Source organism: Saccoglossus kowalevskii, chromosome 15, assembly GCF_978046115.1.
Source record: "Saccoglossus kowalevskii chromosome 15, keSacKowa6.1, whole genome shotgun sequence".
In the NCBI taxonomy this organism is placed as follows: domain Eukaryota; kingdom Metazoa; phylum Hemichordata; class Enteropneusta; family Harrimaniidae; genus Saccoglossus; species Saccoglossus kowalevskii.
In genome coordinates, this window is record NC_140655.1 from 34059659 (window position 1) to 34076298 (window position 16640).

Genomic DNA, 16640 nt, shown 5'->3' on the forward strand with positions numbered 1-16640 from the left:
TTACCAATAACAAGACAGTTGGATTTATTTACAATTTACAGAATCAATATACCGGTAGTCAATATATTCAAAGTAAGTACTATTAAAAACAAAACAGAAGAAAATATTTACATTGAGAAAAACAAAACAAATTCTGTCAAAGTGAAATACACAGTAGTTGTATCTTATATCAAATCATTATTTTTTGGAAATTTAAATGAATTAGTGACGGCATTTTTGTTTATTTAGAATATATTTGTTATTGAGCACTGGAATAAAATGAACACACTGACAGGCAGTCTTAAATTAAGCAGTGCCTCTGACTTGAAGATCATATTTGGGACTCTTGATAAATTGGCGCTGCTATAAAAACTGTTCAATACACAAAATAAAACAGTCACATTGTTCTTCTACATCCTATATGTGACTTCACAGTAAAATGTCAGGAATAGGCTATATTGAAATTGTATGCACTGGTCATTTTCAGTCTTGAGTGACCAATTCATATTTTCCATGTCATAGTTTCTATGACAACAGCAGCGGACGGGAATGACTTAACAAAGAGAGGCAACAATCTGATGACATTTTATCTTGTTTCCATAGTAACAACTCAAGCTTCCTCACCATCAGAGTGAATGACTTCTTCAGCACCCTGTAAGTAAACAATAAGATTTTAGTTTCCATTAAAATTTGAGACCAACTATGTGGTTCAACTTTAAGGTTGGAATTAGGTTTGGCAGGGGCAAATGAAGGAATGGGATATGACTGTCAGTATTTTGTACATACTGTAACCATTCATTATTACTGGCATTTTAACATCACTATTTTAATGTTTTGAGCATTTTTACTGGGTTATGTGGATTTAATTTGACATATCAGTAAAAATAGCCAAATTAAAAACCAGTGAATGTATTTACAGCATGAAAAGTGCATTTTATGTGGAAGAGGTAGGGAGGGTATTACCAAAATTCACGCACATTCCTATGACATTTCACATTACCATGGTGTGATACACTTTCAATTGATGCAATCATATGAGACTCATATCAAATATGACACAGTACAAGGAATGTACTACTTTTATTTATTGCACATAGGGAGATTTTCTATTTTAGCCAAAATAGAAAATGGTGGTCAGCATCCTCATCTATTTTATCAAGAAGTATTTTCTATTTACAATTTATTTGATTCATTCATATGCACAGAATTTTACAAAACAATAGAAGAAGACATTTAGTTCATATCAAAACAAATTAAACACTGAATGATGAAAGTGTTGAACAAAAAAAATAACTACCAATAAATATGTATTTCAATATTTAAAATGATATTTCAGCTTTAATATTTTTGGTTCTTTAAAAGTAGATGGGAGGTAGAGCATATTTCATCACCACACACTGTGTGATGGGTGATAAAAGAAAGTGTATCCATCAACCTGAATTTTGGTGGAAATATTATCAAATAATGTTATCTCAGGTTATGTATTAAATTATGCACACATCCTAGCCTGATAGTTAATTGTTATATGAGTGAATGCTATTATCAAGAATCACACTTAGAGCTCTAGATAGATTAGCACCTTCCATTCAAGTTAATAGCATGATATAGACTGCTCAGTAAACACAAAGTTAATTGGTATGCCTCAGAGTCAATGACACACTGGACTCACATATACTGTGGACCGGTACATACTGGAACCTGTCTGGAACAGGCCCTCAGAGTCAATGACGCACTGGACTCACATATACTGTGTACTGGTACATACTGGAACCTGTCTGGAACAGGCCCTCAAAGTCAATGATGCACTGGACCCACAAAAACTGTGTACCGGTACATACTGGAACCTGTCTGGAACAGGCCCTCAAAGTCAATGACACACTGGACCCACATATATTGTGTACTGGTACATACTGGAATCTGTCTGAAACAGGCCCTCAAAGTCAATGACACACTGGACCCACATATACTGTGTACCGGTACATACTGGAATCTGTCTGGAACAGGCCCTCAGAGCCAATGATGCACTGGACCCACATACACTGTGTACCGGTACATACTGGAACCTGTCTGGAACAGGCCCTCAAAGTCAATGACACACTGGACCCACATACACTGTGTACTGGTACATACTGGAATCTGTCTGAAACAGGCCCTCAAAGTCAATGACACACTGGACTCACATACACTGTGTACTGGTACATACTGGAATCTGTCTGGAACAGGCCCTCAGAGTCAATGACACACTGGACCCACATACACTGTGTACCGGTACATACTGGAATCTGTCTGAAACAGGCCCTCAAAGTCAATGACACACTGGACCCACATATATTGTGTACTGGTACATACTGGAATCTGTCTGGAACAGGCCCTCAGAGTCAATGTCGCATTGGACCCACATATACTGTGTACTGGTACATACTGGAATCTGTCTGAAACAGGCCCTCAAAGTCAATGACACACTGGACCCACATATACTGTGTACCGGTACATACTGGAATCTGTCTGGAACAATGTCGCACTGGACCCATATATACTGTGTACCGGTACATACTGGAACCTGTCTGGAACAGGCCCTCAAAGTCAATGACACACTGGACCCACATATATTGTGTACTGGTACATACTGGAATCTGTCTGGAACAATGTCGCACTGGACCCATATATACTGTGTACCGGTACATACTGGAACCTGTCTGGAACAGGCCCTCAAAGTCAATGACACACTGGACCCACATATATTGTGTACTGGTACATACTGGAATCTGTCTGAAACAGGCCCTCAGAGTCAATGACACACTGGACTCACATATACTGTGTACCAATACATACTGGAACCTGTCTGGAACAATGTCGCACTGGACCCATATATACTGTGTAATGGTACATACTGGAACCTGTCTGGTACATGGACCCTCAGAGTCAATGTCTCACTGGACCCACATATAGTGTATACATACTGGAACCTGTCTGGTACATGGACCACCAGAGTCAATGTTGTATTGGACCAACAAACAGTGTGTACATGTTTTTAAAGTTAAGGATGAAGAACCCTTTGTCCTAGAACCAGAGTAGCACTGTGCCCATTATGGGCTTTCAAATTTACCGGTAGTTAATTCAATTCATTTAAAGAATATTTTATCATCAGCTAAATGTTAGTTTTCACATTTTCTCTACAGATTTCTACAAAAACTGAAAGTGTTTACTTTAATGATTATGTACAAATGAAATGAAACCGTAACGTTTACCGTTGTGCTTTTTGGAACATGTTCCAAAGAGTTTTTTTTCTCCATATTAGCAATTTCTACCTAAAATAAAACGTGGTGTATTGTTCACTATATAGAACTAAAACACTGCAAGATACAATAGCATGGTGACAATACAAGATAGATTTATATTGGTTATTAAATCATGCTGCAATCATTCCAATCCTCAAGAAACATGTTATAATGATAACACAAAACATGACAACCAATAATACTGTAAAACCATTAATGTTAATATTTAATTTTGATATTTTGAGCATATTCAATGGATTTTAAATTTACAAATCATGAAATTGAATTGAATCTTGCTGATTTCACTTACCAGCAAAAATATTGAAATTAAAATCCAGTGAATAATTAATTTACAGTTGTGTAAACTAAGTTTTAATGCCAAATACATGTATCACAGACTAAAATTATTACATGACTAAATATATGAACTATCACGGAATGATCTATTTGGGGTGAATGACCTCATTATTCGAAAAACTTACTTCTTGTTGTGCTTCTTCTAGTCGTCTTTGTTCATAAATATCTTCAGCTTCTTGCCTCTCTTCATCATTGTATTCATCTTTATCCAGTCTTTCTATCCTACGTAACTGAATCAATACTTCCATACGGTAGTCATCCTCATCGCTGCATGGATTTTCTAATAAAGAATTGTATTCAATTAGCAATTGTTATTTTCATGTTTATTTTTATAGATAAGGGTAAAAATATTATCCAGTAAAAACCACAGTCCCTGTTAGTTATCAAATTTAAAATATATAGTTTTGTTTATAGCAATATAGCTGGAATATAAACATGTCAGGAATATGATTATGATGATTGTTTAACATTTAAATGATTCACATTTGTATCTGATTGTCAAACGAGTATTGAGAGATATTGCTCTGGAACAGCATTAATTAAAACAAAATCAGCCATTTTGAATTCATGTATAATGAATATATAAAATTTGAACATAGTCAGTCAAAGCAAGTCAGAGATATGGCACTAGAACCACATTTATTAAGACAAAATGGCTGCCAATCGGCCATTGTGAATCTTATCTGAAAAAACAAAATGATGTGCATCAAGGTCCTATAATGTCCACCGTATATACCAAGTTTGAACAAAATTCATCTGTAAACAGCCAAGAAATGCTTGATTTTGACGATTTATAGAACAAAAATGGCCGCCATTCGGCCATCTTGAATCAGATCGTGACAAAAAATTGATGTGCATATGTATAATATCATGTATGATGTATGTGTGAAGTTTGATTTTGATTGGTCCAGGCATTTCTAAGATACAGGTCCGGACGCACACATGAACGTATGGAAGTCAAAACATAAGTCCCTGTTTTCGGACTGCGTCCAAACGGGGACTAATTACTGAAATGAGCTTCATTTTATTACATCAAAATTTGACACAATTGTTTCAATATGGTAATTTTATTTACAGCACTACAGTTGCACACAGCATTCATTCAAATTTTATGTAAATAAGTAATGTATTTGACATGATTTGTATACATTACTATAAGTCCTATGTTGAACACAGCACTTTAAGTTTATAATACATTTGTTGATATGTTTAGACAGCAATGCATGTCATATTATGTTTTATTAGTAATTTATATTAGTAACCTTTTATACATTCAGTAGATTATATTGTTAAAAAACAATAGTTATATTGCTAGATGCCAATAATTGCATTGATCTAATCTCCACAACTAATCAATTCAGATCAATACAGCAATAGAGATCACATATTTTATACATTGGGGTATATCAGCATTGAAGCTGCAGGTCAGCAAGGAGTGCCGGGAGTTTGTTTGAAACGTTTTGAAGTCAATTGTCGGTTGGCACAGATTCAGTGATTTCTTTACTAAATAGTAATAAATGAAACTCAGAAACATTGTAGAAGTAAGCTGGCTCTAAAATTGCATAAATCTGCAATCAGTTACGCTGCTAGTTCCTGTTTCAAATGGGACTCTGCACGTTATTTTATTGCGATCAATGATGCTCTATTTCAAATTACCAGTAGTTGAAACCTTAAATTATGCAGGAAAATTCGTACTTGAAACACAAATTTGATGATCATTAATATGTCTTAGTTTCTACTGTTCCAAAGATTGAATTATGTATGATATTAATATTTCACTCACGAAACAATATTTCACTAAAATAAGTGATTAAAATGCAACTTAAGTTATAAAAAGAAATATCAAGTTCTGTGTATAAACACACTTATCGTTGAAACCATAATAAGCCACAGGTGTTGACTGACATTCCATTATTGATTCAAAACACAGTCACTGATTGGTTAATGTTCTATTTCACTTTTAAAAGTTAAACGGTGTGTCAGTTCTACAAGTTTATGTATTTATCAGTTTGTTGAAGAGTTTCGTTCGCAAATAAATGCAGTTCATGTTATCAATTGATTCGTGAGAGTTCAAGTTCAAATTCCGCTGAAATCCTACTCAAGTTGGAATGTGGCCAATCAAACCCAACCACAACACTAGTGTGAAAAGGTGGTGGAGTGCTATTTTGGCCTTTTGGCTAATAAGACATCATATGACACAGGTTTGTGCTAAGACAATGCTTACTGTGACACCACAACAGATATATAGGAGAAAAGTATTCATTGCAGATTATTGAGACACTCATATGTACACTTGGCTATCTAAACATGTATTGATAAGTCACACCTGAATATACTTACCACTGATCACGAGAGCTCGTAACAATGGCAAGCACTTCAACTTAGATGTCTCCTTCACGTCTGAGATATTATTACCTCGCAGATTCACATATTGCAGGTTTTTCATATTTTCGGAAAATCCATCCAATTTATCTATTTGGTTGTCACGGAGATGAAGCGTTGTCAGATGTTCTAATCTTTCTAATCCCTCAAGTTTTTTAATTGTATTTGATGCCTGTGAAACAAATATACATAGTATGATTATATGTCTGGTTTGAACATCACATCACCTTGATGCCAAATCTGTTTGCCTTGGTGCCCTGAATAATACATATCAGTAAATTAATCCTATATGCAAGGCTAGTTTATAAAAAAACAATAACATACACAGTGATACAAAGTGTATACAGTGAGTTTTATCACAGAAACCATGTTTCTTGCCTGGGACTACATGAGAGAAAGATGTGACCATTTTTCCAATACTGGCAATAAAATGCATTTACCGGTATATTACAACAGCAATCAGGCCCAGCCTAACACAAGCATAAGCATAATCATGATTTCTTATAGATTGACTTTCTGAATGAATCTAGAGTCTGTGGTCCACTCACTTGAGGGGCCATTTCATTAATAAAAGATTTGAACTAAAGACCAACTGATCAGAAAGGCAACAAACCTAAGTATTATTATTATCAGTGTTTACACAGCTATATCTATTCAATGATTCACACCACTTTCTACAGACGAAGGGTTTATGTCTCAATTGTCCCATGAATTCTTGATTGATGGTATTGACATGTCTCTCATCATCTTATAACTTATTACTTACCAAAAACAGACTTTTAAGATTTGGAAGATGTATCCCATCTGTTGATTCTAATTTATTACCACGTAATTCTAATGTATGTAGTCGTCCTAATTTGCTCGGCTCAAGACCTCTAATAACTGTTATTTCATTAACTGAAATAGACATGGAAACAATGTGCTTATACATAGTCTGATTAATATGGGGAAAAATGAAAAAAAAAGTCTTAAAGTTGTCATGTACACCAAATTTTGATGAAAGTCTTTAAGATGCATAGTTACTTCAACATGTGTAAAACCAAATTAAAAAGTTGCGATAACTGTCCCCTCCAAATTGTGGTGCAACAAGCTGCATATTGTTTTTCTAAAAGTTTTTTTAACTAGACATAATTTTGTGAAAGATGACAAAATAAATAACTTACATGATAAAATAAGAGTTTCAAGAAGTGGATGATTGACCCCTTCTGTTGAGGTAATTGCATTACTTGCAAGACTGGCTGTTTGTAAGTAAGGTAACTCGTCTAATTTCGCTGACGTTAATAAATTCCTATCACATTTCAGTGTCAATAAATGAGTCAGTGAATTCAGCGGTGAAATGTCACGGATTTTATTTTGAGTAATATCAACATAGCGGAGATGAATAAAACTACTTAGTAAACTGATGTCAGACAATTCCCTGAAAGTAAAAAGAAAAATGATACAGTAAGATCAAACTACAGTGAGGCTCTATATACCATTGCACTGTGACATCATTTTATGCCAACCAGTGTTGAATGTCTGATAAAGAATGTCACTCACCAATCAGCAATAAATTGCAATCTGCTGTGACAATGTTTTTAGCAAGTTGTTTCATTAACAGGGACACATATGTGTATATCTAATATCAACAACAATGAACAATTATTTTATCTTCAGATATGAATGACCGATTCTTGCCAACAAGTCACTGTGCACATGTATGCATGCAAAACAAGCACAACAGCCTATATAAGGATGTACTTGCTTACACAATGTGTGTGTGTGCAGTCACTGGTTAGCAAGAAATGGTCGCTCATTTCAAAAGATAAATGGTGGAGTTGATCACTACTGTTGTTTGTAAATATAAGTGTAAATGTAAGCGTAGTTAGTTGATGAAATAATATACATGTTGTTGTCATAGCAGATCGCAAGCCAGTACTGACCGGTAAACAACATTCGTCATCAGACATTAACATGCTGGTTGGCAAAATGTAAACAAATGAGGTGACAGTGCAATAGCCTAAAACTATCCCAAAAAATGAGTAGTTAAACAAATTTACTGAAATTACATGCAGTGATTAATAATATTACTTGCTGTAACTTATGGGTTCATGCCATTATGATCAAGAAAATTGTGGTCACTGAAAAATTTTGAGATACAAGAGTAATAAGTGATGTTCCTGTGTTTTGTCCATGACATTCATAATGCATTTCTAGCACAAAAACAATGAGTCATCTTGAATCATATTCCGATGCATGTGTAAATGTAAAACATGATGTATGTGTAAAATTTGAATATGATCAGTTGAGCCATATTAGCAAAAATAGCATTTTTTTAAAACAATCCATTCTGAAAAATGAGAGCATCAAGAACCCATTATGTTTAATGGACATACCAAGTTTGAATAAAATATGTTGATCATGCATGACCGAGATCCTTATTCAAAATGACATAAAAGATTGATTTTTAAGAATTTTTAACACTAAAATGACCACTATCCGGCCATCTTAAATTGCATCATGAAACAAATGCATGTGCTTATGTATGATTTAATGTATATGTCAAGTTTGAATGTGTTCAAAATATGAAATATGTCTATGCATGACTGAAATCCGGTTCTGGAATGACAGAAATGCTTTGATTTTGATGATTTTAGCACTAAAAATAAAATGGCTGCCATTTGGCCATCTTGAATTATATCATGAAACAATTTTAAGTTTTCTGGATATGTCCGAACGAGTACTGAAAAAATGTTTATGAAAAATGGTCAAAACTGGTATTTTTATACATTTTTACTAACAGTCTATAGTGAAATTAATTTTTCATATCTCAAAATTTTGTTGGTGATATGAGATGAAAATCAACATGAATCTTCATTATGAAAAGATTTCAAAAAAATTACATAAAATTTAGTGAGTTTCCAGTGTAATATGTGCAGTAAGACACTCAGTAATACGAAATTTGAATTTGGCTCAAACTGCCCTGGAATCAGACATACAGCTGCTTTGTAATCAGTGTAATATAGTTTAGTTATATTTTATATACATTTTACATGTATTTGACATTAGGTCTTAATTATTATAGATGACTTACTTATCATGAATATCCAACTTAACATAAGCATGTGCCAAACCATTTCCAGTCTTACAAAGTAAAGACAAACTTTCTCCAATAATCTCTTCTGTTAAAGGGTTTTCTGGCTCTCTCTAATTGGGAACAATAGTAACATTGTGATTAACAAGTCATTGTCAATGACACGTCCCTGTTCCGTTCATATTTGAGTGACATATACATTCAAAGCATATGTACAACACATTGTAATAAATCTGAACAAAATCCATCCATGCATGACTGAGAGTCGGTTCCGGAATTGTGAAAATACGTGATTTTGATGCATTTTCGGCCTTAAAATGGCCATCATTCAGCTATTATTAAGCGAATCATGAAACAAATGCACATATCTATTTGTGACATGATGTACCATGTGTGTGTGAAGTTTGAACTCGATCAATCCAGCCATGTCTCAGATACGAATCCAGAACTGAATTCTTTAAAACAAAATGGCCGCCAGTCGACCATTTCAAACCCGATCCAAAAAAAAAAAAATGACGTGCATCAAGGTCCTATTATGTTTAATGTATGTACCAAATTTGAACAAAATCCGTCCATGCATAACTGAGATCCGGGTCCGGAATGGTGAAAATGTGCGATTTTGATGCATTTTCGGCCTTATAATGGCCGCTATTCGGCTATCGATAATCGGATCATGAAAAAAATGCATGTGCATATGTCCCATATAATGTGTGATGTATGAGTGAAGTTTGAACTTAATCGGTCCATGCATGTTTGAGATACAGGTGATCACGGACGCACACAGGGCAAACCATAAGTCTGAACGGGGACTAACAAAGTTACCATTCACAAGTCATTGTCAATGACACGTCCCCGTTCCGTTCATATTTGAGTGACATATACATTCAAAGCAGATCATGACCGAAATGCACCTGCATATGTACAACACATTGTGCTAAATCTGAACAAAATCCATCCATGCATGACTGAGATCCGGTTCTGGAATTGTGAAAATATGTGATTTTGATGCATTTTCGGCCTTAAAATGGCCATCATTCCGCTATTGTTAAGCAGATCATGAAACAAATGCACATATCTATTTGTGACATGATGTACCATGTGTGTGTGAAGTTTGAACTTGATCAATCCAGACATGTCTTGGATACGGATCCAGAACTGAATTCTTTAACAAAATGGCCGCCAGTCGGCCATTTCGAATTTGATCCGAAAAAAAAAAAAAGACGTGCATCAAGGTCCTATTATGTTTAATGTATGTACCAAATTTGAACAAAATCCATCCATGCATAACTGAGATACGGGTCCGGAATGGTGAAAATGTGCGATTTCAATGCATTTTCGGCCTTAAAGCGGCCCCCATTTGGCTATCGTTAATGAGATCATGAAACAAATGCACATACATATTTGTGACATGATGTACCTTGTGTGTGTGAAGTTTGAACTTGATCAATCCAGACATGTCTCGGATACGGATCCAGAACTGAATTCTTTAAAACAAAATGGCCGCCAGTCGGCTATTTCGAACTTGATCCGAAAAAAAAAATGACATGCATCAAGGTCCTATTATGTTTAATGTATGTACCAAATTTGAATGAAATCCGTCCATGCATAACTGAGATCCGGGTCCGGAATGGTGAAAATGTGCGATTTCAATGCATTTTCGGCCTTAAAGCGACCGCCATTTGGCTATCGTTAATGAGATCATGAAACAAATGCACATACATATTTGTGACATGATGTACCTTGTGTGTGTGAAGTTTGAACTCGATCAATCCAAGCATGTCTCAGATACGGATCCAGAACTGAATTCTTTAAAACAAAATGGCCGCCAGTCGGCCATTTCGAACCCGATCCAAAAAAAAAAAATGACGTGCATCAAGGTCCTATTATGTTTAATGTATGTACCAAATTTGAACAAAATACGTCCATGCATAACTGAGATCCGGGTCCGGAATGGTGAAAATGTGCGATTTTGATGCATTTTCGGCCTTAAAATGGCCGCTATTCGGCTATCGTTAATGAGATCATGAAACAAATGCACATACATATTTGTGACATGATGTACCTTGTGTGTGTGAAGTTTGAACTTGATCAATCCAGACATGTCTCGGATACGGATCCAGAACTGAATTCTTTAAAACAAAATGGCCGCCAGTCGGCCATTTCGAACCCGATCCAAAAAAAAAAATGACGTGCATCAAGGTCCTATTATGTTTAATGTATGTACCAAATTTGAACAAAATCCGTCCATGCATAACTGAGATCCGGGTCCGGAATGGTGAAAATGTGCGATTTTGATGCATTTTCGGCCTTAAAATGGCCGCTATTCGGCTATCGTTAATCGGATCATGAAAAAAATGCATGTGCATATGTCCCATATAAGGTGTGATGTATGAGTGAAGTTTGAACTTAATCGGTCCATGCATGTTCAAGATACAGGTGATCACGGACGCACGGACGCACACAGGGCAAAACATAAGTCCCCGTTTTCGGACTGCGTCCGAACGGGGACTAAAAATGTGATTTTAAAACTGGAATAAAGTAAATACACTGGTCTGAGAAGTTAGTTAGTCCAATCTTGTAGATAACAATCTATTTAGTGCCTGAAGCTTAGATCATTGTGAAAACAATATATCATATGGCAACATAATGATTGAAAATTGTGACTGGTGAGTGTTCTCACAGCATACTTGGATCAATTTTGATCATTGGCTTAAACATTTCTAAATACAATACTGCCCCAAAATTATTCACATATGCCATGGTCCCAAAACACTCAGCAGTGAGCATAAGTTCAAGACATAACAACAAGTGTAGTGAAGTGAATGCTATAGATAACATGATGTGTATATATTGGAGAGAGTATCAACAAATATATATACCCTTAATGGTGCACTTCAAATTTATGAACATGCCATTATGTTTGTCATTTCACAATTCATGTGAAAAGAGACAGCTCATTCATGATAAAGCATCTTTAGTTGTTAATGGCAATAATAAGGTAATGGTTTTCTGGCAATGGATGCAGAACAGTTTAATTTTGAATAGTGTACAATGTTTTAAGTCATTTAGAGCAATGGCAAGACACTTGTTGTATGTTGCACCATCTTGAATCATACTCAACTAGCTTGTGAAATAATAACTTACTGCTCACAGTTCAGACACTTCCACATTTTATGTTTATGTCAGTTTAATTAGTAAATCAATTCAGTGTTCGACTGTGTTTGTTTGCCAGGCATTGTCATATTATTAAGTGCAGGGACAATGGCCAAAGGCTACTCATGATGCAAGTTCTTTAGATGACATGTGTATCACACTTTCGATCTATGCACAGCATTATTCTGTTTGTTGTTTCATAAATTAATTTATGCAAAGTAATCTGGCTTATTCACAACAAAACATCTTCAGAAAAATTGATTAATGATAAGACAATTGTTTTCAATTGTTGACAAGGGACTACAAATAGTTTAAATATGTCCATGGCATCTTCTTGATTTAAGCTCAACTTAAGAATATAGTTGAGGATGAGCAACATTTTGTAATGAAATGTCCAGCTTACAGTCACCATAGGGACAAATTATTCCTGACTGCACAAAATAAAATTCCAAATTTTGATAAAGAAAATAGTCAGAATAAATTCATTTTGATTATGGCAAACCATACTCTAGCACCAGCCTTAGCTGTCTTCTTAAAAAACAGCTATGGAACAAAACAGCAACAACTATCAGTGTATTAGGCCACATTTTGTGTTCATTCTATATTCTGTATTCACCATTGGCTGCAAATTGTATTTTGTTGTTTTTGACTTGTTTTATTTTTTTTTTTTTAGAAAAGTTTTTATTTTTTGTTTTCTTTTTTAGATTGTAGTTTTTTTTTTATTTCTTTCTGTAAGACCCTTTTTATCCTTTCCTAAGGATTTTATGCGTCTAATAAAAAAATATAGTAAAATATAGTAAGAATGAGCTAATATAATAACTCAACATCAGCAATTCACACACTTTGACGTTATATGGTTACATTATTATTAGTGAATCAATAAACTGCTCAGCTATGCTAACTTTAAAAATTATAGGGACATCTACAACCCCAGCAGAGTTTGGGAGATCATATAACAAGAACATTGAGTGCAATAGAATTGCAGCTCATCAAAGAGAAGAAGAGGTAGCTCATATGAACTCAAAATTCAAATATTGAATCATGAACCAAATGAGGTACCACTACATGTTAGATGAGCTGTCTACAAATATATCTTTTTTTTTTGCTGTACACCATGTATTTAATGAACTGTACATGTTTCTAACCATTTCCACCATTCACAGGTCACTTTTAGGCCCGAATTTACTTGCCGAGAGGTACCAAAGTGAAACACCCCAGGTACCGTGTATATGCATTGGGCCTATCATTTCAATTATGGCAGAGACAACATCGTTCATAAATTCATGCAATTTCTAGCTTGATGAAGGGGTACATGTCCTAATATTTATTTGGCACAGTAAAGAAATACTGCGACAGATTGATAGCCCACAAGGAAACAGAAAAATGGTATCCAAAATTATGCGACAAAAAGAACAACTGAACGGATCCAATGGAAATTGAAGAAACTTTTTAAAGACATCAAGTTTGCAAAAATTAATTCTTCGTCAGGCTAAAGCTGCTGTAATTAGGTTTATCAACACAACCATTCAATCACTGCTCTTGAACTCTTTCAACTTGTATATTTGTGTTCATACATACATTCAGATCTATGAGCGTGACCTGAAAGATTGCCATGATTGAGTGCCACAATTTCTGTTTTAAGATTTATTCGGTATAATAATACAAATGTTCATCTCAACAGCGGTATGTCCACCTCTGTTGGGGTGAATAATTGTATATACTAGTAATGTCACGATGTACTCTAGCTGGGGTTCATGCATGTAGTCCCGTGTCCGACCATGTTTACTAAATTGTCAGTGGGTAGCAATTTATAACACAGATCAAAAACAGTTGTCTGTCACAAATAGTTAGCAAATTGTACTTGCAAGATAATGCATCATAACAAGTAATAGAGGCTATAGTTGGGATGAAGTGTCAGGTAAAACAAAACACAACACAAGTGGGAACAAGTTACATGCCATACAATGTATGACATATCCAAGATATACGAAATGAATATTTACCTCCTCTTCTTCCCTTTCTTCGCCCTCTCCTTCTCCTTCTTCACCGTCTCCCTCTCCTTCCGGCTCATTTTCTGCCTCCTCACCACCTTCTTGTTCCTCGTCGTACTCTTGGTCAGAATAATCAGACATTCTATAGTCGATTCAGGTATTTTCTTCGATGTAGAGGTTTCGTACGATTTGTTGTAATTCAAAATGGCGAATGTCGTCTAGGAGATGCGCAAAGGTGGTCGGGTAATTGGGGCTGTCCTCGTACAGAATTGATTTCCAACATTTCAAAAATGTTACTTTATATTTCATTCTGTACCATAACAGACGCTGAATGGAAGTAAATTTATATTATATTGTGTAATTTCTTAGAAATTAATGCATATTATGATGATAATTATAGGTTCCACTGTAATTGGTATTATTGGTTGGTACGAGTGACATCGATCGCCTTTGGCAGCTCGTGAGTGTCTTCATTGAAAGCTAATTCAAATGTGGCCCAAGTAAGTAAGTTTTCGCCTTTCTTTGAACCTAATTTCTGTCGAAATGGATCAAGACTTTTATTGTCATACTTGTTGTTGTCATAGAGAACTGTGACTTTAGTAGATGTTCGGAATTTTGGTTACTTTTATGATGTCTGCCCCGTTGTTCGACGTCGAAATTTAAATACCACCCAACTTTATAGCAGCAGTCATGTTGAAAAATGTTCTCATGGTTTCCTGTTAAAAAGCCGCGTTTTGGAATTTCAGCAGTTATTCGACCTTTATCATTGATGGCAATGAAATGGGGGATTGTTGTTTATGTTCAGATGGTCTCCGAATCGTTAGAATGACGGTTTGTAATTCGACTCGTAGTGGAAATCGCTATTTTTTCACCTAAACATGACTTGGGAGAATTTAGAACGTAATCACCGATCGGACTTCGCTTGTTTTGGGCCAGTGTTCGATAGAATTTTCCCGCCGAATTATCGGTTATTCTCATTTTCTATGTCAACATGCATACCATCCCGTGTCATGGTTCGTAATTGTTGTTTTTCATCAAACTTGAGGAAATTGTCATAGTGTGCGCAGTTTGCAACTGTCCGATAGAAGCTCAGATTTAGATCAAACGCGTAAAATCTCATTACTGTAAGTAGCTGAAAATGAAACCAGCTTGGCATTTTCAGTGATCTATTTTTACCGATCATGCATGCTGATTATTCACGTTTCAGTGTCACCGCCATTTGCACTGGTATTTAGGGTGTTATTCCATGTTTTTGTTATAGTGACATTGTAAATTACGTAAAGGTCCCAAAATGTGCAAAAGTACAGCTAACTACGTACGATGTGACCTCGGGTCACGCTTGTAAAGAAGTAACCTGGTTCGATGCCAACTTGCGTAGTTTGCATATCAATGCACTCAACATATTTCTGTTTTTCAGTGTTTTGCTGTTTTTATTCCAAAGTCTTCCTGTTGCCATAGCAACATTTTATTGATCTGAAGAAAACAGTCATACAATGGAACAATAGACTCCTTCTCTACCTAGTAACCAAACCATCTAGAATAGAATGGCATTGCTTATTTTACAAAACTAGTAAAATACCATGGCAACTAGATTGTAATAATATAATCTCAAATTAAATATTTGTCATGTATTGGAATTATTCATCAGGGTTGTGTATGATTATGTATGGTTACAGTAATCATTTTTTATAATTTTCTTGGTTATGTCTAAATTATCAAAAATGTTTTTGTACTTGTAATAATAATTGTAGCACATGTTTCATAGCACTTATTTGGAATATCTAGAATGCAATTATGGACATGACCTTTGTTCTTTATTTAAAAGATTGTGGAATATTTAAATAGTTTGACTTGGCAAACAGGCACAAGAATAGTGTAAATTGGTGTCTTGTGTAGTTTAACAAGACTGACTGATTTTTGTATTCTTGGTCTGAGACATTCTATTGTTGCAACTTAGAGTTTGAAGTTTTTTTTGATATTTTTAATACTTATATACAATTTTAATTATTTTATAATGAAAGACCTATTTGTCAGTTTATTTTGGTTTTGATATTTATTGTTGGAGACAGGAGCCCTATACAAATGTAATTATTCCAGTGAATAGGGTTTACTATGTCTAATGTTTGGTGATTGTTGCATCGCCTTGGCAACCAAATAAAAGCAGATTTGAATGCTATGATTATATACGCTAACCTTTAGCCATTTCTTTCTAACCACCATTTACTTTTCAAATCTTGGCTAATCTTGCTGTTTTTTTTATTAGTTAGTTTGTTGACCAGCCTTTAGTTTTTTTGAGATCAGCCTTGTGTTTAATAAATCGTAATTTTCTCTATGTGGAACACTGATTGAAATATTTCATAGCAATTTTGTCATAAACTTGTGACCCCATTTAGCTGAATTATGGTTACAATCTTCTGTGCACAATTA

At 34.9% G+C, this 16640-nt stretch overlaps 2 protein-coding genes across 3 annotated transcripts in view; one reads left to right on the plus strand and one right to left on the minus strand.

Moving 5' to 3' along the window:
- On the minus strand, positions 1–14458 carry LOC100370216 (leucine-rich repeat-containing protein 23-like). 2 transcript variants are annotated; one of them, XM_085490747.1, is made up of 8 exons: positions 14226–14458; positions 9070–9182; positions 7160–7413; positions 6763–6893; positions 5955–6168; positions 3740–3894; positions 3228–3287; positions 1–631 (listed from the first exon to the last, which is right to left on the minus strand). In XM_085490747.1, the coding sequence occupies exons 1-8, from the start codon at positions 14352–14354 to the stop codon at positions 590–592; spliced, it is 1098 nt and encodes a 365-aa protein (XP_085346873.1). In that variant the 5' UTR covers positions 14355–14458; the 3' UTR covers positions 1–589. The 2 variants fall into 2 exon arrangements, with proteins under 2 accessions (XP_085346873.1, XP_085346874.1); XM_085490748.1 differs by lacking the exon at positions 3228–3287.
- The window catches only part of LOC100313570 (castor transcription factor-like protein), a 24104-nt gene continuing 21880 nt past the window's right edge, over positions 14417–16640 (plus strand). Inside the window, exons 1-2 of the mRNA XM_078013176.2 lie at positions 14417–14456; positions 14614–14717. The gene's annotated coding sequence lies outside the window, so the exon portion shown is untranslated. The remainder of the gene's footprint in view (positions 14457–14613; positions 14718–16640) is intronic.

Coding starts and splice junctions, on each gene's coding strand:
- LOC100370216 (XM_085490747.1), bottom strand. CDS start 14,354: ATGTCTGATTATTCTGACCAAGAGTACGACGAGGAACAAGAAGGTGGT. Junction 6,169..6,762: donor ATCTTAAAAGTCTGTTTTTG/GTAAGTAATAAG, acceptor TTTGTTTCACAG/GCATCAAATACAATTAAAAA. Junction 3,895..5,954: donor ACGAGCTCTCGTGATCAGTG/GTAAGTATATTC, acceptor ATTCTTTATTAG/AAAATCCATGCAGCGATGAG.